Here is a 19,932-nt window from a genome sequence, read left to right on the forward strand (position 1 = left end):
ATCAACCAAATCCAAATAAAAGTGTCTAGTCAACAAATTCTTCAGTCATTAAAGTCATCAAAACTGTACCGGTTACCTAAAATACATATACACGTAAAATGTAGCAGAAGCAGACAGTTCACAGAGCATCTGTGCTTGGAGAGGAATCCATTCATCTGTGTGGAGAATCACCTCCCCACGCCCCCTTTTAAATACCAGAGCCATGCAAATCACTAACCAGCCTGTCAGTCATCCTCCCTCAACCGCCTCTGATGACACGGACCTGCCAGAGGGCTGCTGACTGTGTGTGTGTGTGTGTGTGTGTGTGTGTGTGTGTGTGTGTGTGTGTGTGTGTGTGTGTGTGTGTATGCACTTGTGACAGACACACTGACAGACAAGCAGATAGCAGATAGAATATGAATATTTGAATGCAATGGTATAGCAAAGGTCTGTGAAAAGGCAAATTCCCCCAGACATCCAGTACACTAAAGGGTCTTAGTGGAGGAAATGTCTTTTTAATTAAAAGGCAAACAAAAAACAACAAAAGAGCACCTGTGACCTTTGGTCCACCAATGGGCAGATGGATATAAGCTGAGATATTACCATATTACATGTTATCCCATAGTTTATTACCTGAGAAACCAAGGTATGTGTGTGTGTGTGTGTGTGTGTGTGTGTGCGTCAGAGGTAGCCTTAAGAGTTTGTCTAGCCCATCTGGCACCACTGAACCCAGCAGTGATATTAAAGGCTCAAACCTGGGTGTTTTCCTAAAAGATTTGCAAATATTACTTCTTAAAAATGTAATGAAATCTGTGCACAGTGAAATTAGGCAAACACTGTAGCGGACTAAAGTGGGTGGGGTTTGTAAGCAGAACTGGGTATAGTATTTACAAATAATTATTCACATTTGCTTTAACCTGTTTGGAGTACCAGATGGGTTGTGTTTGCCACAAGGCAATTATAATAGTGTCAGGTAAGTCAATCACAGAAAAGTATATGAAATTGACTTTCAAATACTTTCCTGGAATTGCCCCAATTTGCTGGCAGTGACTGTATTGTCCATTTGTGACCCATCAGTCTGGTACTCCAAGCAGCTGAACACACACTAAGAATTATTTGCAAAGACTATTTGATCCTGGTCTGGTGGTTACTAGGCACTTATGAAATAATCAGTGTGTGTGTATTGTGTGAGATAGTGGGATCTCAGCTTCTGTGTCGGATCTCTCAGAATCCTCTCATCCACTGTTCAGCAAATTTACAAGGCAAATTCACTTTGTCTTTTTTTTCTCTCGCCCACATTAGGATGCCAGCTACCCATTTCCCCTCGCTCTTCTTTTTCTCTATCCATTTGTTCATCTTGCTTCCTTCCAGGTACAGCGTGGGTGGAGCAGGCGTTGCACTCCATGTGTAGTTTCACGAGTGGGACCACAAAAGTCAATGGAGATAGCCCACCCATCTACATACTTTTCCTTATTCCTGGTTTGACTCATCGACCGCTGCTATCAGTCTTATCACTGTTCCAGCTGGACTGAATCTGACCATCGGGCCAGTTTATCAGCAGATCTAGGGTTCTGAGTCAGGCCCCAGGTGATACAGGATGGCCTTAGAAATTATACACTATTTGAGATAATCATCACGCGGCTCATGTAATTTAATAGTTGTTCTGGAAATATAAGATCTGTGCCTTTGATTTATTCTGAGTGCTTCCTTCAACATGGACAGCCTTTGTCTTTTAGATTGGCATCGACATTTGTGTGTTTGAGACAAAGTGACATGAAACAACAGAGGTTCAGCAGTGCCACCTGTCTGTCTGAACATAACTCATCTTACTTGGCGGACTCTTCTGTCAAGTGTGCCTTACAGTACGATGAGTGCATACATTTTTAGCAGGGATGGCTCCAGTGGGAATTGAAACCCCGTCTTGCGTCATCAGCCACACACCAAATATATACAACTCAGGGCCACAGATGTCAACTGACAAATGTATAGCCGGCAGCAGGGTGGCCTAACGGTCTGTCCCGTGACTCAAGTCACAGGTTCAACCACTGCAGCAGCCAATGTGTTTTTCAACAGTCGTGTCCTTCAAAGTGTAAGCAAGACACTGAATGTCTACCTGCTGACTTTTTGCAAGCATCTCTAAATAATTCCTACATGTACTGTAAATGGAAATCAAGTATTAATACAAATCAAAATCATTGTCCAACCATCAACTTTACCTAAAATATTCCCATGTGTAATAGTAAGGCATTAAACAGTATATAAAATAACATTTCAGTGGTTTAACCATTTAAAATGCTGATAGAAGTACACACTGATGAAGCTTGTGACAGGGAACCTGAGTACCAAACTATATTTATTGTATACAGTAGTAAAAGACGACAAATAATGTACAAATCAGTAGAGAAACAAATAACATGACAAGACCTGTGGGTACAGAACATTTATCTCCCCAATTCCATTGGTTGACCTCCCTCCCCTCCCAATATCAAACAAATTGCATGCATCACTTTCTGAATTGTAAACAAATTTTGGAGACACTCATCACCGCTAGAGATATGCTCATTCCGTTAACATTACTCTCCAAGGTGTTAAATGTTCTGTATGTCTGCCTTTAATACACACAGAAACAATATTTCAGGTTTGACAGTTAGCGCCAAGCGATGACAGCTGTCTCCAGAATGTGTTAACCAAAACCTACGTGACGTATTGACTTTTGCTGGATATTCATGCGCAAACCGGAAGCCGCCGCTTTCCAAACAGATCTAGAATCAGTTGCCCCGCCGACCTCCATCCTCGAGGAAGACACGGAGATGAAGAGACATCTGACCCCAGAACAGTGTTGGGGAACAGCCTTCCAATTATTCCCTCCCACAACCCACCCTTAACTTTACCCGCCAATGTAAAAACCACAAGCATAACTGCTTGAAAGAATGCTATATGGACTGGCCACTGGCCCACTTCAACAGAAAAGAGAGGGAAAAGTTATGTATTCCATGTCAGGAAACTTCCCTTCTACTGCCAAACCCCACCCTCGACTCTGCACCTCAATAGTGTAAAATAATTTCCTCTACTCATCTCTGTCCTACACAGACAAATTCTGGATGAGTGAACACTAGCTTGTGCTATGGATACCCACTGAAACGCTTTCCCTTAAATTTGCAGGAGTCAAAGAGAAGAGTAAGCAAATTACCACTAATGAAACACAAACTCCCTTAAATGTGACAGTTTTAACCTCGCCCTTTGCTTTTAGACTGATCCAAGTACATGATATATGAAACAAAAGCTCAGTCTTTGGAGTATTGGTCCAGGCCCCACAACAATTATCTAACATCCATTCTGATACTTCTGTACACAAAGCAACAAGCCCCCTGGGTAATAATTAATTTCTTAAAAGAAAAAAAAAAAAAAAAAAGAAAACAAAATACAAAACTTTGCAGAACTGTTTAGCAAAAGCACCTAAAAATGCAGAGAATTAAAATACATTGAGACAGAAGAGCAGGAGTCATCGTTCAGAAGAGAATACACAAGAAAGCGAATTGAAATGGAAGGGGGATTTGTATTAAGTTCAGGTAGTGCTTCCATTTCAAAACATTTTCATGCCAACTGACTGTGACCCTGGACAAAGTGGCCGAGGCTCGCATTTGACCCGCAATGGACGAAAACCATGACAAACTACTGGATACTACGCTTTCACTGGAGAGAGAGAAGCACTGACAAACCAGGAACAACCGTGACGCTCGTCGATCCAATCACAACCCACGGCGCCGGATGGAAGCGCTGTCCTGATTGGCCACAGCAGAGAGACCGTTGACACTCGCAAAAGTTCAGTCCTGGCTGAGACAGTACATAAACAGCTGAGGAGCCCCCCACCTGACACACTGACGAAAAACCATGACAGACATCTTTAAACGGGAAGAAATAATAATGATAATAATAATAATAATAATAATAATAATAATAGAGAGAAGCTGAGAGGAGCGATGGGGAGGGGAGGGACAGTGAAGATGGCTGAGGGCGTGGTCTGAGGGTGGCCGTCAATGAGGTGGGAGGGGCTTAGCAGTGCCCACCCGTCTGCTGCTGGAAAACATCTATGGTGTCTTCATCTTCCATCTCCAGCTGAGGGGGACAGAGAGGTCCAATTTAGTGCATGTAGACAATAACTGAACAGGTAGGGTGAGGCAGAGATTAAAATATACACCACAAAAATTATTCTGATCCACATCCAAGACTTTCCTGTCACATTTGTCTACAATTATTTATAGAAACTCTAAGTAGAAGCACTAGTGACATGTGTGTCAGTCCATTGTGCTGTCAATGTTAACTTCAACTACATCTCTCCTTGTTTGTAAAAGGCAAAACCAGTATGTTGTTATTACATTGGAGAAGTCATTAATTTTCAGAAAGTAACAGCTTTAAAATTTCTAATGGAATTGTTAAAAAGTGTCTCCAAAACGCATCTCCGATATCCAAGGTGTGCATTTCCTTTTTGCAATAACAGACTTTCAGTGAACTGCATAAAGACGTTGGTGCCTGGGGTCAAAGTGAATGTTTGGGTGGATAGAGCATCATTTCTCACCTGTGCAGGTGTATCCGTCTCGTTGATAGGCTGGCCATCAAACCTGAACCTGATCTGCCTTATTGAGAGACCCTGCGGGAGCAACAGAACACACAACCAGTCAGGACTCACTTACATCCCACACAACGAAATGAAACCAAGATATCCAAGATATCCCATATGCAAGCCAAGAATTTTGGTAGATGAATGCCTAAAATTAACGGAGAGAATGAGTTTTCCCAGCAACTCATACATGTCATACAGAAAAATAAAAGCTGTCATGTGGGCTTTACACTCACCTGTCGTTCACAGTACGCCTTCATTAATTTGCTGAGCGGTGTGTGTCTTTTGATTTTAAACTGGACCACTGAACCATCTTGCCCTGCAACCTTGAGGTTGATGTGATCATTCTCAGTCTTCACTCCCTCCTAGGAGAAACATGTTACACACAAGTTAAGATTACATGACAACACTGGAAACATCAAACATGCCCTGCAAACAAAAAGAAGGTTACAAATTAATGAGATATTTAAGGCAAACTACACTGAGAGAACCATCAGCAGAGAAGTATGCCAATCAAGTACTTGACTGCAAGTAGTAAATTCAATGATAAGACAGTGTGGCCATGGTGTGGTGAAGGAATAACACATTCTTTGTATTATTTTTTTAGCCATAACAAACTAGGCATAACAACACAGCCAATATGTCTTGCTTGCCGGGCAGTTACAGATGCTAGCATGATTAGCTCCGGGCTAGCTGGTTAGCACAACAGCCCTTCAGCAGCGGTGCTGAATTTGCCTCAAGCTAGCTACCGGCTAACACTGCTAACGTTTTTGTTTCATAATATTTAGCGTAGCAAGTGCGTAAACATTAAAAATACCGGCAGCAGCACGGCTAGCGCAGCGTTTTATATCCGTGCGTCATCACCGTTGGTGCTCTATTGTCGCCGCTGCAGTTGCGGCATTTGCGGTGTTGCGGACAAAACGTTAGCGTGGTCCCGTTTCGACAAAGAAAAATCCGCAAATGACAGTAATGGTATAATTAATATTTCAGCTAACTATTTTCGAGTTCGTAGTTGATATGACGGAATCGCCTCTACTTCCACCCAAAGCGCGCCGTGTTAGCACGTTTAAATGGAAAGATGCATGTAGGGACACTCATTCATTTGCGAAACAAACACTGCGCCGATTCACAGAAACGTGCAAACCAGGCCATTTTAGATTGCACATCTGAGCAATGGTTTGGCATGAGCTTGATTTAGCCATCACTTTGGATCTGCGCTTCTTTAAATCAAGATGTCTTACCTTTGGCTTTTCCTCTGACATCTTAGCTGGATTCCGTGTGGCGAGTTTCAGGATAAACAGTTAATTGGGGTTTATTTCTGTTTCTGCCGCCTTCTGTCCTCTCTTCTCCTCCAGTGACGGGAACGCGCTTGGACTACTGTCGCACAGAAACGATTGGATCCGGGAAGACCACGTGACGTGAAATCACGGGAGCGCGGATACGGGAGCGCGCACCAATGCAAAATACTCGATCACGCGAAATGGAGAACCCGCCAAGGGGGGGCAAACCTCCCCCTCCCCCCTTACCTTTCCTAATGAAACAAACATTCTGGTGATGCGGTGCAAGTTGAAAATGAAGCAAAACAGGAAATGTTTTGACAGTCCAGAGGACCTGTTATCTGAATCTGAGATATTACAATGGCATATTATATTATAAATATCCTGTATTTGTAGTCTGCCAAAGCTAACTTTAAGCAGTGCTTTTGTTGACCAGATGAGGGCGCTCCAACACTTTCAGCTTCAGGACTGATCCCTTGGGACTGATGGGAGGCGGGTCGGTTACTGAGAGATTGTGCATTTCATATTTTGCAGATTACAGCATTTGGCATGATAAAGGCCAGACTACTGCTCATACTTATGTTTGACCTTTTGACAAACAAAAACCCAGACACACATGATACGGCAAAAGCTTTTGTTTTAATAAAATTAAGACGTAGACCTACACACACAGCAAAGTCCAGTGTTGCTGGCAGGATTAATGATCAGTTAAGAGTTTGATTAGAATTAGGCCAATTTCAGTCAAACTATAATTTCAACATCTACACATCCAACTTAAATGAATGAGCTATTTATCAATTTGGAGTGCAAAGGTGCAGATTTCAGCCTTTTTAGCCGATTCCAGTGAATGGAGCCTACAGCAACAAAATGGCCTCTAAAAAGTTCATTCAGCTGTAAAAGATGCCTTGGAGTGGGAAGGAGTCAATCCGCAACAAGAGGTGAATCACAGAAAATACAAAAATATAGTTTGCCAATATATCTCTGAATCAACAAGTAACAACTCTGTTGAGCAAAAGTCAAACCAAAACTGGATTCTTTTCATACTGTACAATTAAATTTAAGCGTCAACCCCAGCAGGAATAAATAGAATACAACTAATCCTACAGGAGCCACAGTATACTTTTTGTACTATCTATCTATTGTACTATCAAAGAACACTGCTGCTACATCTGTCTGCTCTATAGACTTTTATTACAGTTCATTACAGTGAACACAACATTCCTTAAATTGACCTGTGCATCAGCAGCATGAAGTGGCAGGCTGCCAGTATAAAGCCAATGTCACTTCTCTTAAGCAGTGTTGGAAATGGGTTTAGATTTGTTCTTAGGTCAACGTCTATCCTTACAACCGCTAATCGAGTTCGTTGGTGTCCACGGGGTCAGAGGTCAGAGGTCAGGGCAAAGCAGGAAGTTCACTGATCCTCTCACGCAAACTTGGAGTACGGGTTTGAGCCACTCAGACCTGGAGAAACGGAAGACAATCGACAAAGTGATGCTTTGATTTGAAGAAGTACATTGCGTCAAGTCTAAAGCAGGAAAAGATGAGATTGCTTTTTTTTTGGGGGGGGGCGTATACAGTCTGAAGCCACAAGCCAATGTTGTAGTGTTTCTTTAATACTTCAGCAGGTCACAATGGGGAAATTGCGCTTTTCTCTCAGCGGGAATGGAGAAACACATCAACGCTGTGGTGTGTGTGTGCACGAGAGAGAGAGAGAGAGAAGAGAGAGAGAGAGAGAGAGAGAGAGAGAGAGAGAGAGAGAGAGAGAGAGAGAGAGAGAGAGAGAGAGAGAGAGAGAGAGAGAGAGAGAGAGAGAGAAAGTGTATCAGCATGCGAGAGAGCTCACCATATTTCTTCCTGATGTCGTCATGCCTCTGTTTCATCTCTGTCCTCCTGTAAAGACGAAAACATTGTCTTGAGAGCCGTCTTGAGAGTATAATGACTGACGAATATTTCTGAGCCTCTAAAACAATCCTGGAAGTCGTGTGTAGGCCACAAACCAGTTTGGGCTGTTTGTGACGTGTGTATTTTTCCCTCTGTAATGCTTTTGTGTTTGTGTGCTAACAGATATGTAACCTGACCAACAATGCAGCAGGGGCAGCTGCTGTGTCAGATGTAGGTGATAAGACATGAGACAACGTCACACACACACACAGATTAAGACAAGGGGCTAAAGATGTAGCTCAAAAGCAAAAACAAATATGTGGCTGCACACCTGTAGGTACGATGCAAATACATATTTCAACAAGCAAATAGTACATGTTGTCCCCCACCAGTGACGTAGTTCCACCCTTGGGTCAGTCAGTGATTGCTGAGTGTACTTGAAATATGAGTGAAATTGTATAAGCATTTTCGTATGGGACAATGAAAGGACAGATTGACCATATATTTCTGTTGTCTACTCTCCTCAGAATTAGGCTTACAAGTTATATCTTGAAATGCAGTAACTGTAATTGTCCTGTTTTTACTCAATACAGTACAAAATATAAGAACTGCAATACGCAATAAATACAATCCGTACATTACACAATGTACACTACAATACAATTTATGATACAATATACAATATAACATACAATATAACATACAACACCAGGAGCGTGAGTGTCATGAATAATATAAATGCTAAATGATAAGTGATATATGGTATTGCACAGTAGGTAAGTGGTAATATGATATAAGTAGTCAACACTGACGGCACAGTGGTGCAGTGATGAGTGCAATAACAGTCCAACAGTCCAACAACTGTACAATAACTACAGTGTCTTGTGGTTAGAGGTTTGCCCAGAAATTCTCCATTGACTCTCACTTCAACACATCAACCCAGTCTGATGTCTCCAAGTGTGTAGCTTGTGTAGACTATTATGTTACCTATGATAACTTTAACTGTATTGCTTTACCACTGAGTCCCCATTCATTGTCCCCGACATTGCATGATAACTTTAACTGTATGACCTGCTTTACCACTGAGTCCCCATTCACTGTCATTGCCGCCCCCTAGCGGCACAAAGTCAACGTTACAGTGTGACTAACGAACAAACGAACGAACAAACTAACTAACAAACTAACGAACTAACGAACTAACGGACGGAGACTGATCCCCCCTTTGGTGGGGGACAATGAATAATTATTTACCACTGGAGCTGTGTGTGTCTATGAGCAGCTTTTGGTTTTAACATGCTCTATCAGATAACCTGGACACCATCAATGCTGGTATGCATCCTGCTCCACTTTTAAGCAGCAACACAAAGAACATAGTACAATGCAACCTACAGCGTGCATAAACTAGTTCAGGCCAACTACAGCCATTCATTTATATAATGGTTTTGCTCAGTAGTTTCTGATTCCAGATTAAGACTTTAGACAAATTCAAGTTCCCCTTGAGAATTTATGGGCAAAATTATCCTGTAATCCTCAGCAGGCTGCCTGTAGAAAATGGACATTATGTCTCTTGGAAGAGTCTTTTAGCACTAGAGAGATACAGGTAAACTACACATATACAAATGAATCAAGTCAACATATAAACGAATTTGACAAACTAGACACACTCAGACCTGGACCAACATTCAGCACACAATGTCAAGTCCGTATGTGAAAACAGTGTAATGATTGACAATAGAAAATGCCCCCTCACCTTTCTTCTTGTTTGGTCTTTGTCTTATTGGCCTGTCTCTCCATCTTGGCCTCAAACCTTTTGGATCTGACACACAGACACAAGATCAAAGTAAGGTTATGATTTTTTTTTTTATCAATTAAACATATTCCGGGTTTGAGCTGGGCAGTTTAGAGAAGTTGTGGGCAAATCCACAACGTGTGTGTTTCAAGCACAGGAACCTTACAGTGACCACACCAAAGCTAACATATACATATAGCCATATTATCTAGATATTAGAGGCCTGATTAGATTAAATTTCCCCACTAAATACACACTCACATAACCTTCCAACGCATTAGTTCCAAACATGGCACATACATTATCATTACCCCTATAAAATCATCACAAGCAAAGAAAAGCTTTGGAAACAAAACAATCTGGGTATCTACTGGTTGATTAAAGGTGCATTAAGGAGATTTTTACTGTCTCATAGCACAAAATGATCATAATGTATGATCATATAATATGGTTGCTGATCAATACCAAAGACTCAACAATTGGTTTGCTAAGCACTGAGATTTCTGGCTTCCAAAAATGTACTTTCCGGCCTCTACTCTATTTTTGTGTTTAATAGTTTTACTTACATTTACCTACATTTTAGGCATAACATTTTATTGTTAAGCTTAGTTTGTCACTATTTTTATTTGGTGAATGGGTGATGTCTCATGAATAAAAGCTAGCAAATTAGACAGTTACACTTAATAGGCCTTTTCCTATACTTGAAGTTACTTATTAAATAAACCATAAATATAGCCACCCTTAATAATTGTTCCAAATTGTTTTCTGGATAGAGGTAGTATGGGAGCTAGGGAGTAAAATCTCCCTTTTATGCTTGTTTACGTCACAGTTGTTAGGTAAGGCCTATTCAAGAAGTTTGTAAGTAAGAAGCCAAGAGAAGTTCGTGAAAGACGAGACTGATCTAACCAACTAAAGAAAACACTGGGGAATTGCACATAAAAGCCTTCCTTAAGTAAGAAATTCCTTAAATGTCTTCTTAGGTAACTTCTTAAACCCGTGTCTCATGTCATGGAGGATGGCAGTGTTTCCTTGTTCCTGATCAGGTAGACGGGGCCGTTTCCCGGCTCGCTGCAGACTTACCCGAAGTTCTCACACTTGCAGCAGCAGAACAGGCAGATCAGGAAGGCGATGATGATGACTCCACCTACCACCGCCAGGGTGATTATCAGCGCCTGGAAGTTCACTGCGTCACAGAGAACGCAGAAACACAAAGGACACATAAGATGAAGACAGAGTCATTTTAGTGTCACCACACGCTGATACATATCCTCTCCTCTACTCACTTCAACTGCTTTAAAAAAAATCCATTCTACCTCTCTCTTTAGCTCTTATTTAATTTCCTTTTATTTAATCGCTTTTCTCTCTTACAAGATCATTATGTGGTTGCAGAAATATTGTCAGGGAACTATGGGTCTGACCCTTGCACTCTTTAATATTGGTTGCTTATAATTTAAGTGATCTAGGAATTAAATTATTCTACTGCTGAACTCATTGTAAGTCGTTCTGGATAAGAGCATCAGCTAAATGTTTAAAAATGTACATGTAAATATATTTATAATGAAGCCGCTCATGGAAGTTGTGGTGGGAATGTAAGGGAGGGGTTGTGTGTGTGTGTGTGTGTGTGTGTGTGTGTGTGTGTGTGTGTGTGCATTCTCTTACTCCAGCAGAGCCCCCAGCGTGCATCATTCAATGGGCAGAGTGAGTGTGGTGGAAGGATGGTCTGCACCGGGTACGTCATACACGTCTTTGTTTTTATACACCACAAGCACTGAAAGAAAAAAAACACACACACAAAATGACCACTTGATTTGAAAAAACAAACACACACACACATACAAAATGTACAAAATGGAGAAGGTGGGGAGGGTAGATCAGTTACACTCCCTAAACCTGTCTAACAGGTGTCGAGGAGGAGCGACTGGCTATGGCTGCTACATACACCTCAGACTTCCCATCACACACACACACACACACACAGGTTGGTATTAGCAAAGCCCAGAATGAACTAAATCCAGCAGAAACAAGCGGCTTTCTCCCTGAACTCACCGTCACATTCTTCAGACATTCCTCACAGCTTGTTCCATTCTTAGCTTCACATACTGCGAGAGAAAAGAGTTAGACAGTCAAAACGCTTAGGACACGGAAATCAAGGGGGGGGGGGGGTAAAAACATACAACTATTTGACTGTAAACATGATGTGGGTTAAATATGTGCTGTGATACAAACAGGCAGACAGGCAGAAACAGCTCAAGTGACTTAAATATACCATAAGAGAGAAAAAGATTAGGTATTGGAGTGGACTGAATGAGGCCTGCTGGTTTGGTCTCACTGGGGTGTTTTTAACAACAGCTAATCCTCCTGGGACATTTTCCATGGAAACACACACAGTAAACACAGGCTATAGACCAGTCATTATCACCAACACCATTACCACCCAGGCTACACTGGGTGGTAACGGCAGAGTCAACAGGGTAGACAAAGACAAATGAATACAGTGATACCCAACTGTTGTGTGACAAAGCAAAGCTTCAGTGCTACAGGTTCAGTTTGATGTTTGTACATTTTGGGTTTCTTTACATTGAAACGAGGACCTGAGGGGTGTTGAAACTGAAAACAGCCTCATTGTTCCTGCTGAAAGGTTTCTATTACTCAAAGATCTGAAACTAACTAACTAACTAAAAGAGAGACTACCTTGAATTTAACAAAATCACTATTATAGTTTATGTTTAGCTTCAAGCAAAGCTGGACCAAAGAAGCTTATTTTTATTTTATGATGAGTAATCTGAATCCAGAATATGAAAACTCATTGAAAACAAGTCCTGAGGGTAATTCAACACCAGCATGGCTCAGATCAGGCTCTTTTGGCTTCTGTATGCTCTGTGCTATTCTCAGTAATCATGTGAGACCATCTCAAGAGACATCTCAAGACATAAGAGCACTACAATAAGGATTATATCCATTTTATACTTTGGCTCAATGGATAAAATGAAGACTGTTTCAGGGAGAGAGAAAAGTCTCAGTAACTCAAGTCAGGATTCTGTGCCATTTAGTTACCTAGTTAAAAAAAAAACTGACAGAGGCAACCAAAGATCATATCAAAATTAGAGATGATTTATAGCGGTCATTAGTTCTTCAATCACAATAAAGTCAAAGTGCCACTGATTTCCTCTCCTACCTTGGCCAGGTGCGGAAGTCTGGGCGAACACCGTCGCCAAGCCGAAGAGAAGGAGAGCGGGGACAAAACTCCGTAAATCCATCATATAAAGTAAACGCAGATATTCCAATTTAGTCCGAGAGGTTTTAAGGTAAAGTGTACAGAAATTAGGAAATATCGTGAGAGCTAATAGTCGGCAGCTGAAGTTGTAACAGCCGAGGAGGAGCAGGCTAACCTAAATGTTACAAACCCTCCTCGCGAACGCACGCTCATTACTACGCACCAAACTACGGGAAGGAAGAAGCTTGGGTGTGTGTTTGTGCGCGTGCGTATTTGCATGTGTGTGTGTGTGTGTGTGTGTGTGTGTGTGTGTGTGTGTGTGAAATTAAACCAAAAAATAAAAAAAAATAATAATTGAGGACAATTTCCAATAATTTATTAAAGCATAATTTTGTAAAGCCAGTTACAAATAAAAAAGAACAACACACATTTCTCTCTCTTTCTCTTTTCTTTTTTTAAACAAGCACAATGTTTTACTATGTAATGATGATAATAATAAGCATAACATAAGATAAGAGATGGGCCCCACTCTGGCCGCCTGCGGCTGATAAAAGGACCCTTGTGTTGAAGTTGCCCTATAGTTACAGACTTGTGATCAGATTCTTCATCATCTAACTTCCACTAATCAATACTATTATTGGCCTGTAACAAACACTGATCACATATCAGCAGCTCAGGGCAACTTCTTCCTACTCAGTGTAATATCAGTGAGAGACAGAACCATAGATGTAGAATAGAGAGAACAGGCAGCTCCGAGTTCATCATAATTATGGCTTATGGGTTTAACTAGACTTTGCTTTCTCCAATTCTCCACTCACTTTAGCCAAAACTAAATGAGCCAAAGGTTTTAACTGGAACATCGGAGTGAGTTCTACTTATTCTAACTCTATGGACAGGATCCCAGTGGGTTGTGTGTATGCAGCACTACAGGTAGACAACAGACACTTTAACCTTTAACCTTATTTAGTTCAATTTCACCTCAGTATCTGCCTTGAAAAGCAACAATGTATTGTCTTCAGGGCAAATTCCAATTCCTATTGACACTGAAACTAGTTTGGGCTTTAAAACCAAATTTAGAGAATTAATTAGACCCTGTTTTGAAATTATAGATAGACTCTGCTATTCTGAGTCATTTGACTAATTATCCCTCTGGATATTTAATGTGGAGAAACCCTTTGTTTACAGACTCCATTTGTTATGGGAATAGGTTTTTGAGGGATGTTGCTGCTGTCTACCTACAGTGCCACAGTCTCAGTTGATATTGACAGAACAGTAACTTCACTTTCAGTCCAAGACACACACACACAAAGCAGTGATGACTGTCCGCATTCCCAATACATGAATTCCCATTTCTCAGACAATTCCCATTTCCTTATCCTCACAGTGTCTTATCAGATCCTCTTACACTGAGACTGAAAATTTCCAAAATGTTTTTTTTTTTTTGCTGTTTTTTTAAATGCATTATCTCCCCTCCCCCACCCACACATCCCCCATCCCAACCCCCCTTACATACAATAAGAAATAAATACCCCCACCCTCCCTCCATCCCCATACTCTTCCCTTTTAACTCACAATCACAAAAATCATTCTTTGTAAAGGTTAGTCATGTAAATACTCTTCTTATTTCCAAGGAATATACACTCAGCAATGTTACTTCTCTTATTTGTTTCTCATTTCCCTTTTCTTTTCCCTCAGACACTATGTTCGCATTACACCATCAATACACACACACACACACACTCACACACACACACAGCAGCATTCCAAACACAGCACTTCAGGGGGGTAGACAGCAGGGGCATACAGTAATAGTAGTAGTAGCAGTAATAATAGTCACATGTTCATAAACAGGTTTGAATCACACACAAACTGGAGTTCTTATGCTTTTAAAAGCATCAACGGTTAAGTCACTGATCTCCTTTGTAAAGAATAACAAATGTAGCAATAGCATGGGTAGAGTGGACAGGGATACACAGTATCGTATGGCTCCAATTAATACTAATAGAGTAACGGCAAAACATAATAATGTAAAATTCATCAGAACACTGAAAAACAAATGGGTTGCCAATGCCAGCATGAACACCATGGCAATCAATCTCATTATGGTCTGTGTTTTACTAATTCTGTGAGTCACATTGATGGCACAGCCAGTGAACGATGCATCGGCATATTTAGACATACAGTGGTCATTAACACCAGTTCAGCTGCATGTATTATACACAGGAGTAGTCACATTGCATTTAGTATGGCATTTATATACTGTACAGTACGGTGGCCACCAAAATTCAATATAATTCTTACAATATGTGTGATATACAGTACAAAACGATACGTGTTGTTCAGTTTATGCGTACATGTACGTGTAAATGTGAATATACAGGAGAATTATGCAATGTGTTGTTCTCGTAATATGTTGACGTAGACAGGAAAATGTTTTGTCTCATACTGTTCTGGTTGATATTGTTGACAGGCAGTCTTAGGTTTGCTCTCCTTGTGGATCCCTTCAAACAGCAGGGCCGAGTGAGACTGCTACCCAAGGACAGAGTCTGCATATCAGGCATGAAACCTCCACTCCTTGTTCTCTACAGGGTCTATATGATATTATTCAGAAATATTTAAAGTCACTTCCATTTGGCCGTGTCTTCTTCTTGAGGCCGCGCGGTGGCACTGATGTGTGAGGTCACCGGACGTGATGCCATGTCGTTGGTTTGGGCAAGGACCTGATATTCCCTTCAGCCCCAAAGAATAGTCACCGAGTCCTTTGTCTCAGTCACAACAAATGTAATATAGATGATAAGAAAGACAGAAAGAGAGAGAGAGACAGTGAGAGAGACAGAGAGAGAGAACAACAAAGAGAGAGAGAGCAAGCGAGAACAAATTCAGCATCATAACTTAATATCAATAGCAAACAAGATGCAACAGGAGTGAGGACAAAGGACACGTGAAGAGAAAGAGAGAGACACCGAAAGTGGAGGAGTGAGAGAGAAAGGGCCAAAACAAAAACAAAAAAAACAGTTAACTGAGAAAGTGTGGCTATCCTCCGGCTGGCAGTGCACTGGGGGATGGGGAGCAACCCGGGACAGATTGGGGAAGGGGTGAGGGACTGTGGGGTTGAGTGGTTGTGCTTGTTATCAGTGAGTTTGGTCCAGAGAGGAAAACGGAGAGAAGTTTGGAGTGTGCTTGAACATCTACATGCAGGACTAAAACTGGGGTTGTGTACTTGAAGGACTGTCCCAAAATACAGGTTGTTGTTGTTTTTTTTTTCATGCTCATTTTTAAATAGACATCTACTCGATTCCCACAACATATTGACCCTTATCCCAAGTGAAACCTAGGCCAGTGGAGTGTGCGTTTGGCCTCTGTGTCCACTTCTATCTTGCTTTTTGAGAAAAAGACTCCATCGTAGACGCTCTCCCACCATTCTGGATTCGCCCTTGAAGATTAGCTGATTGGTATGACTGCCTCCATCAAAACCTCCATCAACCAACCAATTCCAGGGACCGAGGCATCTGCTGCCTCTCGCTGTCTGACCCGTTGGAGGAATCAAGGGCTCTGATTGGTCGGTGGCGATCACCTGATCCATGCACTGGAGACACTGGACACGGACATGATGCTGCAGCGTTTCTTCACCACCATGTTAATGTAGGCCCTCATGATCTTGGTGATCTCCCCCACCTGAAGAGAAAGAATGGATATTTTAGTGTGTGCATGTTTGTCTTTGCATGTTTATGTGTGCACGCAAGTTCCCAAATATGACTGTGAGCTCTTACCAACGGAGTCTCGAAGAACATCTCCCTCTCATCCACGATGATCTTGTAGGTGCAGGGCTGCGGAGCCCCGAAGAAGGTGATGTGTTCATACTGGAAGGTCTCCAGCGGCTTGGGCTCTCCTCGCTTGTACACAGACACATTGTCAGCACTCACTCCCAACCACAGATCGTGAGGGAAACCCCCCTCTTTACACTACAGAGACAAGAGAGCAGGGGTTAGCACACGGTTGTCAGACATTGCCATGCTAAAAACAATGCTTTTAATGTTATTTGCTCAAATCACTGAAAACCATCTTCTCCTATTCTAATTTTCTTCTCACCTCCACGTCAAACAGAGTAGATCCGTATCCGGGCCACTCCTTGACGATGCTCATGTATTTGAGCATGGCCTGGTGCTGGGGCATGCCCTGCAGCCGGGTCCACTTCTCCAAAACACTGGTCCGCGTGGCAGAAGTCTCCTCCTTCACCCACATCTCCAGCATCTGCTCCTCCTCCACCTGGAACACACAAGTCAGTCAATCCATTAATCCTCTGTCAACCTATCAATCAGTGAATGAGTAAATCAATCAGCAATCCAGTCAGCAGGTAAATTAATCTGTCTGTCAGACTGTTAGACAGGCAGTTGACTGAGCTTGTGGTAATAAGACGAAATCCGTTTGCAAAGATCCATGCAAATCACTGTTGCAAAGCAAGGCTCCAGTCAAATCAAACATCTCACATTGCTCCACCACATGGAGAAAATGAGCAACTACAGCTATATAAAGAAAAATAAAAAGTGGTTTCAGAGTGTACAGGCACTTGGCTGAAGGACTTGATTCTCTATTCACTGAATAAATAAGCAGAGAAACTTTGGTTTTATTCTATAATATAAATACAAATCGTCTTTTGATCCCTACCTTCTGTTTCTTCAGTGAACCAGTTTTGAAGCTTCTCCTCAGGGTGCCATCCAGGAAGCTCGGGGTCCTGCGTTTCTCTGACCCGGCCCCAACGCCCCCCACCCCTCCTGCCACCCCCTTCCCTTCTCCTGCTCCTCCGCTTCCTCCCCCTGCCCCACCTGCCGATCCCGTGCCCTGCTTGGTGGAGTGGAGGATGCGATTGCGGAGACGCCCGATTGGATAAACATTTCCCAGGCTCCAACCGGCCCGGCCCGCCCCGTCACCGTGGAGATACTGAAGACGTAAAGCGGCAAGGTGCTGCAAAGTCTCCTCAGAGGCCGGGAAGTGGCCGCTTATGAGAGACTCATGGGCCTAAGAGTGAGAGAGAGAGAGAGAGAGAGAGAGAGAGAGAGAGAATCTATCTAACAGGCTGTCTTTTTTAAAATTGGACTATTGTGCATAATGTGCAGTAAAGCTCACCTGCTCAAACATGAAAGCGAACTCCACTCCTTCTTTAGGCATGCTCTCTACGTCCAGGAAGCAGTAGAGTTTGAAGTAGAGTCTCCACTCTCCTTCCTCCTCTTCTTCTTCGCTCCCTGCCAATCTGGGAAAAGGCACAGACTCAGGTTGAGTCCCCAGTCACAGAGAGACACACCAAAACAGTCCCAACAAAAAATGTCAAAACTGGCATTTCCCTTAGAATCATTTTGTGGCAAGTTGACAAAGCCTCTAAATCAGTATTTAGACCATCTGAAGTTAAACTCCACCAAACCACTGAAACCAGTAGAAGTAAATTTCCGAGCTGTCCTGCCCACCCAGGAAGGAAAAAACACTAGACTCTCAGATACCTCTCAAACTTGGCCAGGACATCGGCCACGATCACTCTGCTCTCCAAAGCTCGGTCTGTGAAGCTGTTGTGTTCAAACAGAGAGAACAGGTTCCTGCTCTCCTCCATGGCCAGACCTCGGATCAGCTTCTCCACCACCTGGAGACAAACAGAAACAATAAAACACTGAACAACTGAACACACCCTGTGCTATTTAATCATTTAATCTTGTACCGAGTCTATTCTGGCCTGATGAGGTGTTTACCGTAGTATGTGAAATATGACCAAGCTGACTGTTTTCCTTTTAGTTGTTTTTTTTTTTACTGTACTACTATGTCACTGTCACTTACAAGCGCTTTACATTATTGTCAATTTGTGTTTAAAAACCAATAAACAAAGTTCATAAAAAAAAAAAAAATCTTGTACCGAGTCTTGTACCAAGTGAAAAAATCTGGGGTGAAATAATTTATTTCCAAGGCAAATCAACTTGTTTAGAGAATATTCCTGACATTATCTTAGTGACATTATCTTGATACTAGTGGAGTGATCTGCCTTATTTCAAGAAAATGTCACTTGATTGTAGAAAATTGAAGCAAGTGTTGAAACAAGAGAAACTGTAATAGAAACATGTGACATTATCTTACCCCACTGGCTATTTTTTTCACTTGTTTTATGAAAAATGGGATTTCAGGACTCAATAGTTGTTAAGAAGAACATTTTTTGCAGTATATGCAAGGGTTGGATTTAACATTAACAAACACTGAAGAAACACAGCTTTGATGTACAAGTTTTTCAGGTCACTCCATGAAAACTGTCCTTCCCAGACTTTATATTTACAAGATGGAGAGGCTGAAGTGTCAGTGTGTGTGTGTGTATACATGTGTGTTTTTATGTGCACCTCTCCAGCTGTGGTGTGTGAGTTGATGGAGATCTTGCAGGAGCCTCCTCCATGGCAGTAGACAGTGGTGCTCATCTCCTGCCTCACCAGCAGGGCGGCGATCTCCTCCTGAGAGGGAACAAACTCACGAGTCTTGGTCTTCTTCAGGGATTCCCCGATGAAACCGGCGTAGCGCTCGATCTCTGTGCCTGGGTAACGCTCACGCACCCTAAGTAATACCACACACACACACACACACACATTACACATTACATTACATATTTCATAAAGAAGATACATCCTACAAACTGCAGACCACACCCACCACACCCAACACACACACACACACACACCTCTTAAGGTGGAAGCGCAGGTATCTGAGAATGGTTCGACTGGGCAGGAAGGTGCAGCTCATGCAGGTGAGCAGGTGCCAGTGCGCCCGATTGGCTGGGCTGTTAGGCTGAGGCACGAGATTGGTCTGCTTGATCACCTGACAGTACACCTGGAAAATAAAATATTAAAAAGGGGCATTGAGTAATCTATGGCTTTTCTCAACCAAGGAATCTCAGCACCTGGTGAAGTGATTGGTATTGATCAACAACTCTATCAAACCCCCACAGATATATGGTCATTTTGTGCTATGGGACAGTAAAAATCATACTGTAAAATATAAACTTTTTATAAGGCTCACATTATATGGAATAGTGTTTCTCTCTCTTTGATTGTAACCCTCTTGTAATACTGGACAGTAGACACCAAGTCAGAGTGGTGAACATTAAAAGTAATGTATATTTTGCTTATTTTAGCATTACATTCATGCTAGTTAT

General features: G+C 42.0%; 3 protein-coding genes across 4 annotated transcripts in view; all 3 read right to left on the reverse strand.

Moving 5' to 3' along the window:
* Window positions 1-2,314: 2,314 nt before the first annotated feature.
* LOC139660371 (small ubiquitin-related modifier 3) lies at window positions 2,315-5,977 on the reverse strand. Of its 2 annotated transcripts, XM_071538497.1 has the most exons (4): window positions 5,839-5,977; window positions 4,834-4,962; window positions 4,556-4,627; window positions 2,315-4,095 (listed from the first exon to the last, which is right to left on the reverse strand). In XM_071538497.1, exons 1-4 carry the CDS (start codon window positions 5,857-5,859, stop codon window positions 4,033-4,035), a joined length of 285 nt encoding a protein of 94 aa, XP_071394598.1. In that variant the 5' UTR covers window positions 5,860-5,977; the 3' UTR covers window positions 2,315-4,032. The 2 variants fall into 2 exon arrangements, with proteins under 2 accessions (XP_071394598.1, XP_071394608.1); XM_071538507.1 differs by lacking the exon at window positions 4,556-4,627.
* Window positions 5,978-6,494: 517 nt separating this feature from the next.
* Window positions 6,495-12,971, reverse strand: LOC139660595 (pituitary tumor-transforming gene 1 protein-interacting protein-like). The gene is made up of 7 exons (XM_071538770.1): window positions 12,720-12,971; window positions 11,591-11,643; window positions 11,204-11,312; window positions 10,625-10,727; window positions 9,506-9,571; window positions 7,718-7,764; window positions 6,495-7,335 (listed from the first exon to the last, which is right to left on the reverse strand). Exons 1-7 carry the CDS (start codon window positions 12,802-12,804, stop codon window positions 7,298-7,300), a joined length of 501 nt encoding a protein of 166 aa, XP_071394871.1. The 5' UTR covers window positions 12,805-12,971; the 3' UTR covers window positions 6,495-7,297.
* Window positions 12,972-16,328: 3,357 nt separating this feature from the next.
* The window catches only part of LOC139660573 (unconventional myosin-X-like), a 35,645-nt gene continuing 32,041 nt past the window's right edge, over window positions 16,329-19,932 (reverse strand). The window contains exons 37-44 of the mRNA XM_071538749.1: window positions 19,459-19,607; window positions 19,127-19,334; window positions 18,251-18,387; window positions 17,883-18,006; window positions 17,424-17,774; window positions 16,848-17,024; window positions 16,529-16,720; window positions 16,329-16,433 (exon numbers count right to left, since the gene is read on the reverse strand). Coding sequence (XP_071394850.1) covers window positions 16,329-16,433; window positions 16,529-16,720; window positions 16,848-17,024; window positions 17,424-17,774; window positions 17,883-18,006; window positions 18,251-18,387; window positions 19,127-19,334; window positions 19,459-19,607 — 1,443 coding nt within the window. The remainder of the gene's footprint in view (window positions 16,434-16,528; window positions 16,721-16,847; window positions 17,025-17,423; window positions 17,775-17,882; window positions 18,007-18,250; window positions 18,388-19,126; window positions 19,335-19,458; window positions 19,608-19,932) is intronic.

The sequence above is a fragment of the Centroberyx affinis genome, unplaced genomic scaffold (genome assembly GCF_046629955.1).
Source record: "Centroberyx affinis isolate AG114_WGS23_722 - 3 ecotype Tasmania unplaced genomic scaffold, CSIRO-AGI_Caff_v1 ptg000198l_1, whole genome shotgun sequence".
Classification (NCBI taxonomy): domain Eukaryota; kingdom Metazoa; phylum Chordata; class Actinopteri; order Beryciformes; family Berycidae; genus Centroberyx; species Centroberyx affinis.

What these genes read in the sequence shown, in the direction of transcription:
- LOC139660595 (XM_071538770.1), bottom strand. Translation starts at nt 12,804, where the DNA reads ATGATGGATTTACGGAGTTTTGTCCCCGCTCTCCTTCTCTTCGGCTTG. An exon ending in AATGTCTGAAGAATGTGACG is followed by an intron (nt 11,313 to 11,590) that starts GTGAGTTCAGGG and finishes TTTTTCTTTCAG; the next exon opens with TGCTTGTGGTGTATAAAAAC. An exon ending in TGCAAGTGTGAGAACTTCGG is followed by an intron (nt 9,572 to 10,624) that starts GTAAGTCTGCAG and finishes TCTGTGTGTCAG; the next exon opens with ATCCAAAAGGTTTGAGGCCA.
- LOC139660371 (XM_071538497.1), bottom strand. Translation starts at nt 5,859, where the DNA reads ATGTCAGAGGAAAAGCCAAAG. An exon ending in TGTCAGAGGAAAAGCCAAAG is followed by an intron (nt 4,963 to 5,838) that starts GTAAGACATCTT and finishes TGTTTCTCCTAG; the next exon opens with GAGGGAGTGAAGACTGAGAA. An exon ending in AGACGGATACACCTGCACAG is followed by an intron (nt 4,096 to 4,555) that starts GTGAGAAATGAT and finishes TGTCCCCCTCAG; the next exon opens with CTGGAGATGGAAGATGAAGA.